The sequence below is a fragment of the Nicotiana sylvestris genome, chromosome 3, assembly GCF_000393655.2.
Source record: "Nicotiana sylvestris chromosome 3, ASM39365v2, whole genome shotgun sequence".
Lineage (NCBI taxonomy): Eukaryota > Viridiplantae > Streptophyta > Magnoliopsida > Solanales > Solanaceae > Nicotiana > Nicotiana sylvestris.
The window spans coordinates 156494942-156510039 of NC_091059.1; the positions used below are offsets into that span (position 1 = coordinate 156494942).

At 39.9% G+C, this 15098-nt stretch overlaps 1 protein-coding gene across 1 annotated transcript; it reads right to left on the bottom strand.

The window, feature by feature from the left end:
* Positions 1–11565: 11565 nt before the first annotated feature.
* LOC138888225 (uncharacterized mitochondrial protein AtMg00860-like) lies at positions 11566–14775 on the bottom strand. The gene is made up of 2 exons (XM_070170048.1): positions 14406–14775; positions 11566–11702 (listed from the first exon to the last, which is right to left on the bottom strand). Exons 1-2 carry the CDS (start codon positions 14773–14775, stop codon positions 11566–11568), a joined length of 507 nt encoding a protein of 168 aa, XP_070026149.1.
* Positions 14776–15098: the final 323 nt, after the last annotated feature.

Below are 15098 nucleotides of genomic sequence, written 5' to 3' on the forward strand. Positions count from 1 at the left end.
AAGCAACGTTCTTGTTCTTCAGTCTTTAAATATAAAGTCTTCCAAATTAATGTTCACATGTCTTATTTGCTAAGACTCAAATCTTAGTCATTGTCATAATTTAGCCATTTGGCAAAAGTGACTACTTAGTCACTTCCAATTTTGTGGGTTCTTGCCATGTGGCGTGGGGGTGGAATGTTAATTTTTTTATCCACTTATTAGTTAACTGGGTAATGCCCTGTTACCCGGTAATTAATTAATTACCCGCATAATTTAAAAATTACCACAAATTACTTCAAATTCTATTTATTTTTAAAATACTTCATATATACTTTACATATTATACTACCATGGTCACATGGTACCTTGCATGGTACTAGTTCATAATTATCGGGTATTATTGCTCGACCCGTATTTTATTCCAAATTGTTCACTTTCAGCGAAACTTGTTTTCTTTAATCCGTGTACCCCTTTATCCTTGATAACACTTATTTATCGCTTGTATAAATAGCGTAAGTACGTTAATGTCAAGATGATCTCATCCCCGAGTCTACGTCGGTTAACTGAAAATGAAATTTTAACGTACGAAAACGCGAGATGTAACATCACTCCCCTATTAGAAACATTCGTCCTCGAATTTTCAACTTCCCGTGATCTATATAACTTCGGCAAGGTCGTCTCTGTAACAACACCACTACCAACTCTCCTCGTAGAAGCTTAATAACCCAACATAAGAATTTATACACGTACCTTATGATTATGACGTCTCAGTCGGATCCTTCTCTTGAGGAGGAAATAAGTAGGAATATCTAGACTTCATGTCTTCCTCGGCCTCCTAAGTCACATCTTCCACATTATTGTTTCTTCAAAGTACTTTCACCGAAGCTACGTCTTTAGTTTTTGATCTCCGAATCTGTCCGTCTAATATAGCAATGGGCGTTTCTTCATACGATGGATGCTCTGTGTCCTGAATGTCGTCAACTAACACAATTTTGGAAGGATCTCCGATACATTTACGGAGCATAGACACATGAAAGACTGGACGTACAGACTCCAAGTCCGAAGACAAGTCTAACTTATATGCTACCTGACTTACTTTACTTATGATCCTCTATGGTACCATGTACCGAGGGCTAAGTTTTCCTTTCTTTCTGAACCTCATGACAACTTTCATCAGTGATACCTTTTTGGAATACCCAGTCGTCCACCTGAAATTCTGAGTCTTATCGTCGATTATACGTATAAGTCTTATAACGGCTTTGAGCTGCCAATAGCCTTTCTTGTATAAGCTTAATTCTTTCGATTGCCTACTGTACCAATTATGGTCCTACTAACGTAGTTTCCCTAACATCGAACCACCCTATAGGCGACCTACACTTCCGTCCATAAAGAGCTTCGTATGTAGCCATCTGAATACTGGTATGGTAACTATTATTATATACGAACTCAATAAGAGGCAGATGATCGTCCCAGTTACCGTTAAAGTCTATTACACAAGCTCGTAACATATCCTCCAGTGTTTGAATAGTACGCTCAGCCTGTCCGTCTGTCTGGGGATGAAATGTTGTACTAAAACTTACTTGAGTCCCCAATCCTTTTTGGAAGGACCTCCAGAAGTTAGCTGTAAATTGAACTCATCTATCCGAGATAATAGATACAGGGACACCATGCAGTCGTATTTTTTCCTTAATATAAAGTCTTGCATAATCCTCTAAGGAATATGTAGTCCTAACAAGCAGAAAATAGGCTGACTTTGTAAACCTATCAACAATTACCCATATCGAGTCAAACTTATGCTGGGTACGAGGTAAACCTACGATGAAGTCTATATGATTACTTCCCATTTCCAAGTTCGAATATCCATAGCTTGCAATAACCCTCCGGGTTTTTGATGCTCAATCTTAACCTGCTGACAGTTAGGACACTAGGCAACAAATTCTGCTATATCCTTTTTTATTCCGTCCCACCAATATACTTCCCTGACATTATGATACATCTTTGTTGCTCCTGGATGGATAGAATAATGAGAATAGTGAGTTTTTCCCATAACCTACCGACGCAGCCCTGCAATATTAGGCACACATAATCGCCCTTGATATCTGAGGACTCCATCTTCTGTAATTTCAAACGGCGTCTTCTCCTTCTAAAGGGTGGTATCCCTATAATGAAATAACACAGGATCCTCGTACTGGCGTTCCTTTACTTCATTTACTAAAGAGGATGTTGTCGTATCCTGAAGAGTAATTCTAACGTCACTTGAGTCCAATAAACTAGCTAGCTGATGAACCTCATGGGCTATTCCCCGCTTTTCTGGCTGTAAATACAACAGGCTACCCATAGATCTACGGCTGAGGGCGTCGGCTACTACGTTAACCTTTCCCGGATGGTATAAAATATAAATGTCATAGTCTTTAAGTACCTTCAACCATTTCCTTTGACATATATTTAATTCCTTTTGCTTGAAGAATTTCTGGAGGCTCTTATGATCCCTATAGATATCAATATGAATATCCTACAAGTAGTGCCTCCACATCTTTAGTGCATGAATCACTGCAGCTAACTCTAGATCGTGGGTCAGGTAATTCTTCTCATGCTTTCTTAGTTGTCTATAAGCTACAACCTTACCATGCTGCATTAATACACAACCCAATCCAACGCCTTAAGTGTCACAGTAGATAACCTATCCATTGGTCCATTCTGGGAGTATTAGAACTGGTGCTGAAGTTAATTTGTCCTTCAATGCCTGGAAACTCCATTTATAAGCATCGGTTCATTGAAACTTAGCTCCCTTCTGAGTTAACTTACATGGGTATTATTATCTTTTACTATTAGTGAACTTCCCCTTTTCGAAGGCCCAAACTTCATCCTCTATTTATCACAATTACGCCCTTATTCCACTCTGAGGGAAACATTTCATTTATTCCAAATGTTACTAGTATTAGGCTCATTTTGAGTTCATTCAGGCTATACTGAGCCTTCTATAACTTAGAGAAGCCATCAGCTCTCTTATGAGCTTAACCCCAAGGACTTATCCATTCTCGTCACCTTTTCACTCATCCTTTCTTATCCTTCCTTGTGTCTTTCTAAAACCTTGTCTCTCTACTATACTTTAGCTTGCGACCTACATATATCTATTTATACTTATTCGTAATCTTTCTTCAACTTACTTGCATCATATATTTCCTTATGTTATTCGAGAACATTAAGCAAGACAATTACAAGTTTCCTGTAATAACCTGCCAAATGGAGAAGCTACGAACCCCCGTCTATGTTGTGGGTCTAGGCCAAGTCTTCAATGCCTCACTCTTTTATGTATCCACCCGGATGCCTTCACCCGAAATAATATGCCCAAGGAAAGCTACAGAGTTCAACCAAAATTCACATTTAGAAGATTTTGCATACAACTTCCCTTCTTGTAGAACTTTGAGCATAGTACGCAGATGATCTCCATGCTCAGCCTCTGAACGAGAATATACCAATGTATCGTCAATAAAAACAATAACGAACAGATCTAAAAAAACCTGAACACACGGTTCATTAAATCCATGAATACTTATGGGGCATTGGTCAAACCAAATGACATAACACGAAATTAAAAGTGCCAATATCTAGTCCTGAATATTGTCTTCGGAATATCTTCATCCTTAACCCTTACCTGATGGTTCCCGGACCTCAGGTCTATCTTTGAAAAACACTTGGCACCTTATAATATATAGAAGTCGAGAGGGGGCTCCCTACATCCTCATAAAACAACCTAACATACTTAGAACCCCGATTTGGTAGTATTCCAAGAAGATATGGAACTCATCAACCAAAACTAACACTTGGAGGAAGTCTATAGTAGAGGGTCCTTGCCTCGTCCTATATAGGAACCTAGATCAGACATAATTTGAAGCGGAATCTTCATGTCCTTATTAGTTACCTTCCTCCTCTTGGCATGACTACTATCTTCTTCTTATGCATATCCCATAACATACATCGACAAACCTTGATTGACGGAATCCTAAGACTGTGGACTATCTGGAACCTCAGAAGAGCTAGTGTCCGCAAATGCCTTGACATAGTTTTGAGCCTGAGGGAAACCCGGTTATGCGAATCCATGTACTTCTCCCCTAATACCCTGATCAACGGGCTATGATACTAAGGGCCTTGGCAAGGTCGGAACTCCTCTCACCCCATCTGCTGCCGGAGTGGTCGAAATAGCTCGAATGGATGACTCATATGGATCCTCGGATGGATCATCCTCAATAGAACCCATGATCTTCGATGGGTCTGAATCCATAGTATAACTTATCTCTCTTTCTAAAACCTTCATAGCCTGCTGACTCGTTCTAGCAGTTGTACTCTTTGGAGGCATCGCTAAAAAAGTAACACATCATTAGGAACATTAATGCTTATATCGCACGATCTAAGATAAGAAGAGAGGATAACATCCTATATGTCCTGTAGCCTCATGTCTATAAGCGTGGTGCACAACATACCCATAAACAAGACTCTACTAGACACGGTCTGTAGACAACCCTAGGACAGAATTGCTCTGATACCACTTTTGTAACGTCCCAAACCGATGGGCCGCGACGAGTGCCTGAGTCCTACCTATCAAACACCCCTAACATGCATCTAGGATATGAACCTGTATAACCTCTACTGCATTACGAAATTGACATACATGAAGTAAATCCGCCATCAAGGCATATGTACGTATACATGAAGAATACAGTGGGCGAGCCGGCAAGGCTACTATAGACAACTATATATCAAATCTTAAAGCCGACACGGCCACATACAACCCAACTAGACATACTGTCTACAAACCTCTATTGGAAACATGACTGTACAAAGATGGGACTGAGTCATGTCATACCCATATATATATATATATATATATATATATACACATACAAAAATGTATCGTACCAAACTCAAAAGTAGCTCCGGATCAAGTGGAGCACGCCAACTCTAGCTGATCAGGGATCCTAAGAAAGGGACCGTCAGCTTGCCTACCTACACCTGCAGGCATGAAATGCAGGCCCCGTGAAATAAGGCGTCAGTACGAAAAATGTACTGAGTATATAAGGCATAAAAATTAGTACGTAAAAGACATAGATGAAACATGGAATACATAAATACCTTTAAATATGAATAACTCTGTAAATTATGAAACATTTATTATATCATGCACATGCGTATAAATGTCATGCCATACATAGGTATGGGTGCACATAATATCATCAAGCCACTGAGGGCATCCCATCATATCGTCTCGGCCAATGTGGGCACATCATCAACATATACCAGCTGATCAGGTGGTGGTGCGTATATAACGCCATAATATCTTCCCATATCCCATATCCCATATCCCATATACATATACATATATATATATATATATATATATATATACGCGTATATAACGCCGTCTGAGCCATATTTCAGCCACTGTGGGCAACATCATGATCATATACCAGCTGATCAGGTGGCGGTGCATATATAACACCGTAACCTTTTCCCATATCCCATATACATATATTTACATATATATGCGTATATAATGCCATCTGGTCATGGATCAATGAACATGTATAAATGAGTGAAATGCATGAAAAATACATAATAATTTCAATATTCCTTCCGGATAAAACTTTTCAACTATGTATTATTCTGAGGCCCATGAACAGAAGATAATAATATTTTTCATGGGGAATCAAGAGTATAGACACCCCTACTATTTCTATGAATAGAGTAATTTATGGAAACTGTGCGTTTGCTCGTTTCTTCAGTATAATTGGACCATGCCAAAAGAAAGAAGGGAGGGCCTTAACATACCTGTTCTTGGAATTATCTGAATGGAATGAAGCTTCTGCTTCCGTGAAATATGTTGAACGAAATTCGCCTGAGTCCTTTGAAATTTTGAAACAAAATTTGTGGTGGCTTCTTTTGAAATTTCATTCGAAATTCTTTGGTTAAGTAGTTGAATTTGTTTGAACAAAAACTTTTTCTCATTTCCAAGTTTTTGATTTCAAGCTAATTTTGGCAAGAAATGGGACTTTGCTTTCAAGGTCAGAAGCAATGTTCTAAGCTTTTTAAAAAGGAATGAAATGGAATCTTGAATTTTTGAAGCAAAAGCAGCGTTCTTGTTCTTCAGGCTTTTAATATAATGTCTTCAAAATTAATGTTCACAAGTCTTATTTGATAAGACTCAAATCTTAGTCATTGTCATAATTTAGCCATTTGGCAAAAGTGACTACTTAGTCACTTCCAATTTCGTGGCTTCTTGCTATGTGGGGTGGGGGTGGGATGTTAATTTTTTTATCCACTTATTAGTTAACTGGGTAATATCGTGTTATCCGATAATTAATCAATTATCCGTATAATTTAAAAATGACCATAAATTATTTAAAATTCTATTATTTTTAAAATACTTCATATATACTTTATATGTTATACTACCGTGGTCATATGGTACCTTGCATGGTACCAGTTCATAATTATCGCGTATTATCGCTCGACCCGTATTTTATTCCAAATTGTCCACGTTCAACGAAATCGTTTTCTTTAATCCGTGTACCCCTTTATCCTTCATAACACTTATTTATCGCTTGTATAAATAGTGTAAGTACGTTAATGTCAAGATGATCTCATCCCTGAGTCTACGTCAGTTAACTGATAACGAAATTTTAACGTACGAAAACGCGAGATGTAACACTAGACATGCAAACTCTCTGAACTTTTGCTCTTTCTTAGCTTCTGCGGCCGCACATTTCATGTGTGGATTGCACTTTGCACTTGTCTCTGATAAGCTTGTCTTCACTATCGGTGGCCGCAGATGATATTCTGCGGTTCACACTTTGGGCTTATATTCCTGTTTTTGTCCTTGAGTTCAGGTCACTCCTTCTTGAGTTGGATTTCATCTTAGTGGCTCATTTTCCAATACTCCTGCAATTAAGTATATTTTGTCAACTTTCAGGAACATAATTAAGCGCTTTTGGACTAAAACAAAAGCTAAAAGGTACTAAAATGTAGTTAAAATCTCCACTTATCAGTGCCCAAGTCAACTATACCGTTACTGAGAAAGAGCTCCTTGCCATTGTGTTTGCTATTGAGAATTTCAGTCCGTACTTGATAGGTGCAAAAGTGATTGTCCATACATATCATGCGACACTTTGTTATCTTATAAGCAAGAAAGGTTCTAAAGCCTGGTTGATGAGATGGGTGCTTTTGTTACAAGGGTTTTATATTGACATTCAAGATCGTAAAGAAAGTGAAAATCAAGTGGCGGACCACTTGTCTCATTTGGAGGAGGAGGGGAGGCCATATGATGGCCTTGAAATCAATGACTCCTTCCCCGATGAACAACTTTTGGCTATTTCAATGAAAGAGGTGCCATGGTTCGTGAATCTAGCAAATTTCCTTGTAAGTGGTATCATCCCAGATGAGTTCTCTTCAAACCAAAGGAAGAAGCTCAAACGGGATTGCCAAGATTATTATTGGGATGAACCATACTTTTTCTGGATTTGTACGAATGGGGTGATTAGAAAATGTGTATCGGAGGAGGAGAATATGAAATTCTTGGGGCTTGTCATTCTTCACCATACGGTGGTCACCATGGTGGAGAAAGAACGGTGGCCAAAGTGCTAAGTTGTGATTTCTATTGGCCCACTCTTTATAATGATGCAAGTGATCTAGTCAAGTGATGTGATGAATGTCAAAGGGCTGGTGGAATCTCAAAGAAAAATGAAAAGCCCATCACCACCATTTTGGAGATTGATATTTTTGATGTGTGAGGTATTGACTTCATGGGTCCTTTTGTGATTTCTTGTGGAAACACCTACATTTTGGTTGCGGTTGATTATGTGTCCTAATGGGTTGAAGTCGTTGCTCTACCCAACAATGAGGCGAGAAGTGTGATGGCGTTCTTGAAGAAGAATATTTTCACAAGGTTTGGTACTCCGTGGGCTATCATATGTGATTGGGGTCACATTTTGCAACAAAGCCTATGACACCTTACTCACCAAGTATGGTGTAACTCATAAAGTCACGACTCCCTATCATCCACAAGTAGGTGGTCAAGTGGAAGTCTCCAACCGGGAGATAAAGAGTATTGTGTCCAAAACAGTGAATGCTAACCGGACGGATTGGTCCCAGAAACTTGATGATGCTTTATGGGCTTAGGACAACTTAAATAACACCCATTAGAATGTCTCCATATCAATTGTTGTTCGGAAAAGCATGTCATCTTCTGATAGAACTTAAGCACAAGGCCATGTGTGCTTTAAAGAAGCTGAATCTTGAGTAGGATGTCACCGCTAACTTGAGGGTGGCACATTTGAATGAGTTGGATAAGTTCGGGTACCATGCATACAGAAGTTCGTCCTTATACAAAGATAAAATGAAAGACCTTCATGACAAATACATTTGGAACAATGAGTTCAAAGAGAATGATCTTGTGTAGTTATTCAATTCACAGTTGAGGATGTTTCATGGGAAGTTAAAGTCTAAATGGAGTGGCACGTTCGAAGTTTTGGGTGTGACACCCTTTGGTGCATTGGACATGAGGAAAAAAAATGATGAAGTATTTCGAGTCAATGGTCACTGGAAATTATTTGGGAAAAGTTGATGATGGCCACGTTGTAGCGGTGATTCATTTCACGTGATGGTAATTTGCGTCGTGCCGTGGCATTAAATCAGGCACTTCTTGGGAGGCAACCTATGTTTTGTTTTCTTTTTCTTTTCTTCTTTGGTAGATAGGTGTTATTTTTGTTCTAACTTGATTTGAAGTGTGTTGCAGGGATGAGTGTGCTTTACTGGAACTGTGCTTAGAAAAATTGGCTAAGTATGGAAAGTAGTGTGGACCGCATGTATATTGTGCAGACCACACAATTGTGATTGATACAATAAAAGGGAACTGCGACCACACAATTGTAGTGCGGATCGCACAAATTGAAAAGGGAAAATGCAAACTCTCTGAAGTTTGGTTTGTCAAAGAAATAGCCAAAGTGTGTCCGCACACCAAAATCTACGGTCCACAACAAAAATTTGTGGCCGTACAACACAATCTGCGAACCGCAAATCAACAAGGGCTTTAGAGCCCCATGTGACAGAGAGCGGACCGCAGAATGAATTCTGGGGCCGCACTCAGCCCTTAGTCAGACCGTCCAAGTATAAATAGTAGACTTAGGATTATTGTTCCCCTTTTTTCCTCTCTAATATCTCAAAGTTCTAAAATTGAAAATTCTTGTTAAAGTAGATGCTCATAAGCCTAACAACAGTTGAGCACTCATCTCTTGCATTCATTCATCTCTGGTATGCATCTCATCTTGATTAACTTCTTTAAATTTTTAGATTTTTAGTAAATTTGAACCATTTGTCTTTGAATCTATTTGAACAATGTTGTGGGGTGAATATGTTGTGGGTAGACTGGTAATTTCTCTATGGGGAATGAGTAACTTGATTTTCATGCTTCAATGTTAATACCATGTTAAAATTGTGCAAAAATATTGTTAACCCTAGAACTCTATGCGTAATGTTTTGAATTTTGCGGCCGCAAAAAAAATTGTGCGGTCCACAGAAGTTGAGCTTAGGGTACATTTCTCACGTATGATTCTGCAGTCGCACTTGAAATTGTGCGGACTGCAAAAATCCCATCAAGGCCGCAGAAAAGTGAGTGCAGCCAAAAATAGCCCAATCTTTGTCTTCAAAGAGTTAGAATTTTCTGAATCTGATGTGCGACCATGATAGAAAATGTGCAGACCACACTCCAGTCTGTGGTTGCACTAATAAATGTGCGGACCACAGATCCAGTTCTGTGGCCGCAAGATAAAATTGTGCGATCTGCAATGTTCTACCTGCAATCGCACCTATAATTGTGCGGACTGCACTCCCTCACCCTGCAAGCATTTTCTACATTATGTGTTCACTGTATGTTTGTACTTGAATTACAACTGACTCCTTCTTCTACTTGGTACAGATAATGGTTAGATCTCGAGGCCGTGGAGATACTTCAAAGTGGAGGGGTAAACCTTCCAGGGGCCGAGGCAAATGTACTTTACCCCTTGCTTTCCAAAAGATTATAACCAAGTAGGCTACAGCTGGCTGAGGAAGAAATGCAGAGCTCACTAAATCTAGTTCTTATGTCTCGTCTAGGGAGGCTTCGGAGGGCAACTAGGTTCAAGAGTAGTCGGCTGTCCAATCAAAGTCATCGGGGAGGTATCAACTCTGAGACGAGCCTTGAACATAACATAACACCTCCGAGGGGTTGGAGAGTGCTAGTCAGGCTTCAGATCCATCCTCTTCACTTATCCTTGAGGCACCAACGACTACAGTTGATGATATTCTGGATGATCGCTGAGGGGGAGATACTAAAGTTTCCAGCCTTGAGAGGTCGAAGAAGGAAAAGGTCTAGGAGGACAGGTTCGTCAGTCTAGCTGTCTTCACTAGCTTCTGTGAGTGGTGTCCAGTGAGATCTCTCACTCTTGAGCGATAATTCCAATTGAAAGACCTTGACAAGTACAATCCGGCAGTCTTGAGACAGTTCTAAGAGTGGAAGGGGTGGATGTGGTTCACCCAAAGTGTAGTGGACGCAAAGGAGTATCGGGTCCAAGAATTCTACGCCAATGTGATGCACATAAAGAAAGTGACCAAAGGTGAGGAATCTGAAGGTGAGATTGGACTAGAATACCTTGAACACCTACTTGGAGTTTGTGGATGTTTATCCTACATAGTACTTGGAAAAACTGGCAATGGGAGATGTAGCTCGCCCATGGCTAGCTTAGATTGTTGCAGCCCCGGGGCCACCACCACTATGGATCACAACAGGGATTCCTATTCAGCGTAACACCCTGAACTTCGAGGCGAAGGGATGGTAGACTTTTGTATGCAACAAGCTAGACCTATTCTAGAATGAAACAAACCTTCTTATCCTGTAGGCAGTTCTAGTCGCCGCCATTATGGCTGAGTATCGATCAATATGGGTGTCGTGATGTCGACCAACATGTCTATGGTCGCCAAGAAAGTTGATACCTCCTACCCGTATCCCAACACCATTATTGAGTACCTTACAGATGCACGGGTGGAGACAAGATATTTTGACACGAAAGTTCGGGCTAAGAAATCCCTCTCATGGTATTCTCTAATGGATGCACGCAACCCTAAGATAAAGGGTCAGTCGACTACCACCATTGGCCCATCTGATGAACCATCAGTGGTACCTGTAGAGACAGCCAATATGCCATCCACTACAGCAGAGCCTTCAGCCAGTGTAGTTGCTATGCCCTCACATTTAGCCTTAGTGCCTTCCATCTCGTCTTTGAAGTCGGTGCCTATGCCTACTACTCTACTATCTGCATTGCAAGTCTCCCAAACACTGGCGAGCCTCAATAACAGGATGCAGATAGCCACTACAAAGCTGTCTGACATATCCAGTACTGTTGCAGCATAGTCATCCATTCTGGCACCCCATATTCCTCCAACTGTGGAGGAGACTTTAAAGAAGCTCTTGGAGAACTAGACCACCTTAATGAACACTTTGGTAGAGAATGGATTAGTGATTGAAGGGGTGGGAAAGCAAGTAAAGAAAATGAGAAAATCCTAGGTGTCCAAGATATCAGTTGACAGGTTGCGGAGAGAGGTGACCAAGATTGCAACAGTTGGAGATCTTCCATTTGGCATGTTGATGGATCTAGTTCTATCAGCACCAGTAGCACCATCAGCTCCAGTGGCACCAGCTGGCCAGTCTCAGGAGCCATATCTGGTTACTGACACTTCTGAGGCGATACGCTAGATGTTAACCAACCCAGCCACTATCAGAGTTGAGGATGATGAGATCTAGTTAGAGGAGACTGAGGGCGGTGACACTGCTGTGGATACAGATATGGCCAAGGAGCCATAGGGAGTTTTCTTCACTCTTACCCTTCCTTTACTCTTATTTTATTAAGCATTGGGGACAATGCTTATTTTTATTGGGGGGGGGGGTGCTGGAGTTTATTTGATCTATTTTGATGATTCTAATGTTGAACAAAAGTGACCTTTCTAAAGTTAAGGCAGCAAATCGGTCGGCTGAGGGACGAGGCCAGGAGCAAACAATTGGTTTGTAATAACTGACAATATTTTCTTATTTCTCCTTATTCGGTATATATTCTCTCCTTTCTCTCATGATGTATATATTCTTTATCTTCTCTCATTATGTATATTCGTTCTACTTTCAATAGTTTTTGTTTTGTAGCTTCTTTATGTTTGTTTTCTTATTAGTTAGTGTTTAATTTAGTAGTTTCTTTTCGATTTAGTAGCTTCCTTTTATGTTTTAGTAGACAATAAGCTTTTGGTTTTCTTAATGTCACGGTTCTTTCCAAAGGTAGTTTTGTGTGTGAAACGGGTGACTCGTCCCAATGATGGATGGCGTGATAATCTTATTAAGGGAATGAGTCTGTTTTGTGTTTAGGTAATAATAATAGTAATAATGAATAAAAAGACATGATTATGTCAAAATCGAATAGTCAAACATGCTTCGTTTGGCACCAACACATTTAACTATGTGCTTATGGTTAGAGACAAGGATTTTTTTAAAAAGGAAATAGCTCTAGTTAGTGACTTTGTGACTCTTATATTGACTTTGATACCATCGAGTGGTCCAAGACCATAGTGATTTCAATCTTGAATGTGGTCATTGTGGGCCCTTGACTCTATCCTTTTTAACAATCTAGTTGCATGAGGGATGAGATGTTTTGTTCCTAGTCCGAGTACTTGTGCGGAAGGTCTAGAACTTGCCCCGATTGTGTTTTGAGGCGAAGTCGTAAGTTTTGCTTGGCTTGAGAAGTGATTGTAGGCTTTCATTGGACCGTTTGAGTTTTCTATTGTCTACCAATGATGTCATCCCTAGTCAACCCCTTCGAGCCTTTAGCTTTTCTCATTTGAAAACCATGTTACAAGCCTTTACTCATTCTATAGTGACCCTCTCTTGGCACCCAAGCTTTCCTTCATGTGAAAATATTGGTTAAACACATAAGTTTGGGGGAGAGATAAGGAAATTGAAAAAAGGTATTAAGGCAAAAAAGAGAAAAAGAAATGACGAGAAGGAAAGGCAAAGAAAAGAAAAGAACAAAAAGAAGAATGCAAAAAATGAATAAATAGAAGAGTTGAAGGTATTCCAAAGAAAGGCAATGATCCCAAACATGGAGAAATATGAATGAAATGGTCAATAAAGAGTGATTTTAAGTCTCTCTATATCCATAAGGAAAATAAAGTCCCTTAAAGAATCGGCAAAGTATGAGCCGAGAATTGAAAGATGGAGTGCTTAAGAAAGGTGTAACCACTTATCCATATTGTATCAATCCCTAATCCAAGCCTTCATTACATCTTTAAAGAAGGCATACTTGATTTTGAGTCGAGTGAGCTACAATTAGTGGTGATTTACATGAGGGGCAATCTTATAGTATCAGAAGCCGTACTTGTGGCATTCTCTTGAGAGGGATGAGTAGACCTTTCGTAAATTTTTGAATTAAGTGCTAAATTCTTGAGTGAGCTTGGCAAATGGAGAGTAGGAGAGGAGGAGTTTGGGATCCACCATGACCTACAAGATAGCGAAAGTTCTTGATGAGCAAATTCAACCATTGATGTTCGAATGTCACATTAGAGCTATATGTGCATAAATGTTTAACTTGTTCCTTGTCAATAATGCACGAGTGGTGTGGGTAGCTGTTGGTCCCAACTAAGGTGTGAATGATTCACCTGTGGTTGGCTATAATGTCCTTTAACTTTTGGAGGTGGGAACTATTTTATTTTCTTGAGGACAAGCAAAGACTTAAGTTTGGGGGAGCTGATAAGTGAGGATTTTAATTACTTATTAGCACCTTTTAATTTTTGTTTTAGTCTAAAAGCAATTAATTGTGCTCCCGAAAACTGATTAAATGTGCTTAAATGCAGAAATCCTGGAAGATGGACTCCCGAGATGAAATCTAACTCAAAAAGGAGTAATCTGAACTCAAGGACATAAAAGTCATAGAAGCCCAAAAGTGCGGACCGTAGAATATCATATGTGGCCACAGATGATGAAGGAAAGGCCAGCAAAGTTTGGTGCAAAGTGCGGCTGCACATGAATTTTGCAGCCGTAAAGGCTGGACCAGGAGCAAAGTTCATAGAATATGCATTCCAAGTCCATCAAAAGACATCGGCCACTATATTGGCCTTCCCTAGATGATACAAAATAGTAATATCATAGTCTGTTAGCAGCTCCAACCATCTCCGCTGCCTCAAATTTAGATCCTTCTTTTTGAACCAGTGTTGGAGACTGATGATCTGTAAATACCTCACAAGACACACCATAGAGATAGTGCCTCCAAATCTTCAATGCATGAACAGTAGTAGCCAACTCCAAATTATGAAGTTCTTCTCATAAGGCTTCAACTGGCGCGAAGCATAAGAAATCACTCTACCCTCCTGCATCAAGACAAACCCAATACGAGTCCGAGAAGCATCACAATATATTGTATAAGAGCCTGAAGCTGAAGGCAAAACTAGAACTAGAGTTAGAACTAGAATTGTGGTCAAGGCAGTCTTGAGCTTCTGAAAGCTCTCCTCACACTCATCCGGCCACCTGAAAGGAGCACCCTTTTGGATTAATTTGGTCAAGGGCAATTCAATAGATGAGAAACCCTCTACAAAGTGAAGATAATAACTGGCCAAACCAAGAAAGCTCTGAATCTCCATAATTGAGGACGGTCTAGGCCAACTCTGAACCTCTTCTATCTTCTTCGGATCCACCTGAATCCCCTCACTGGACATCACGTGCCCAAAGAACTCCATTGAACTAAGCCAAAACTCATATTTGGAGAACTTGGCATAAAGCTTCTCCTCCTTCAATCGCTGCAACACAAAACTCAAATGTTGGGCATGATCTTCCTAGCTACGAGAGTACAAAAGGATATCATCAATGAATACTATGACAAACGAGTCAAGATAAGGTTGAAACACTGTTCATCAGATGCATGAATGTTGTCGGGGTATTGGTAACCCAAAAGAGATCACAAGGAACTCATAATGAACGTAACATGTCTTGAAAGCTGTCCTTAGAGTATCCGAGTCCCAAATCTTTAACTGGTGATACCCAGACCTTAAAACAATTATGG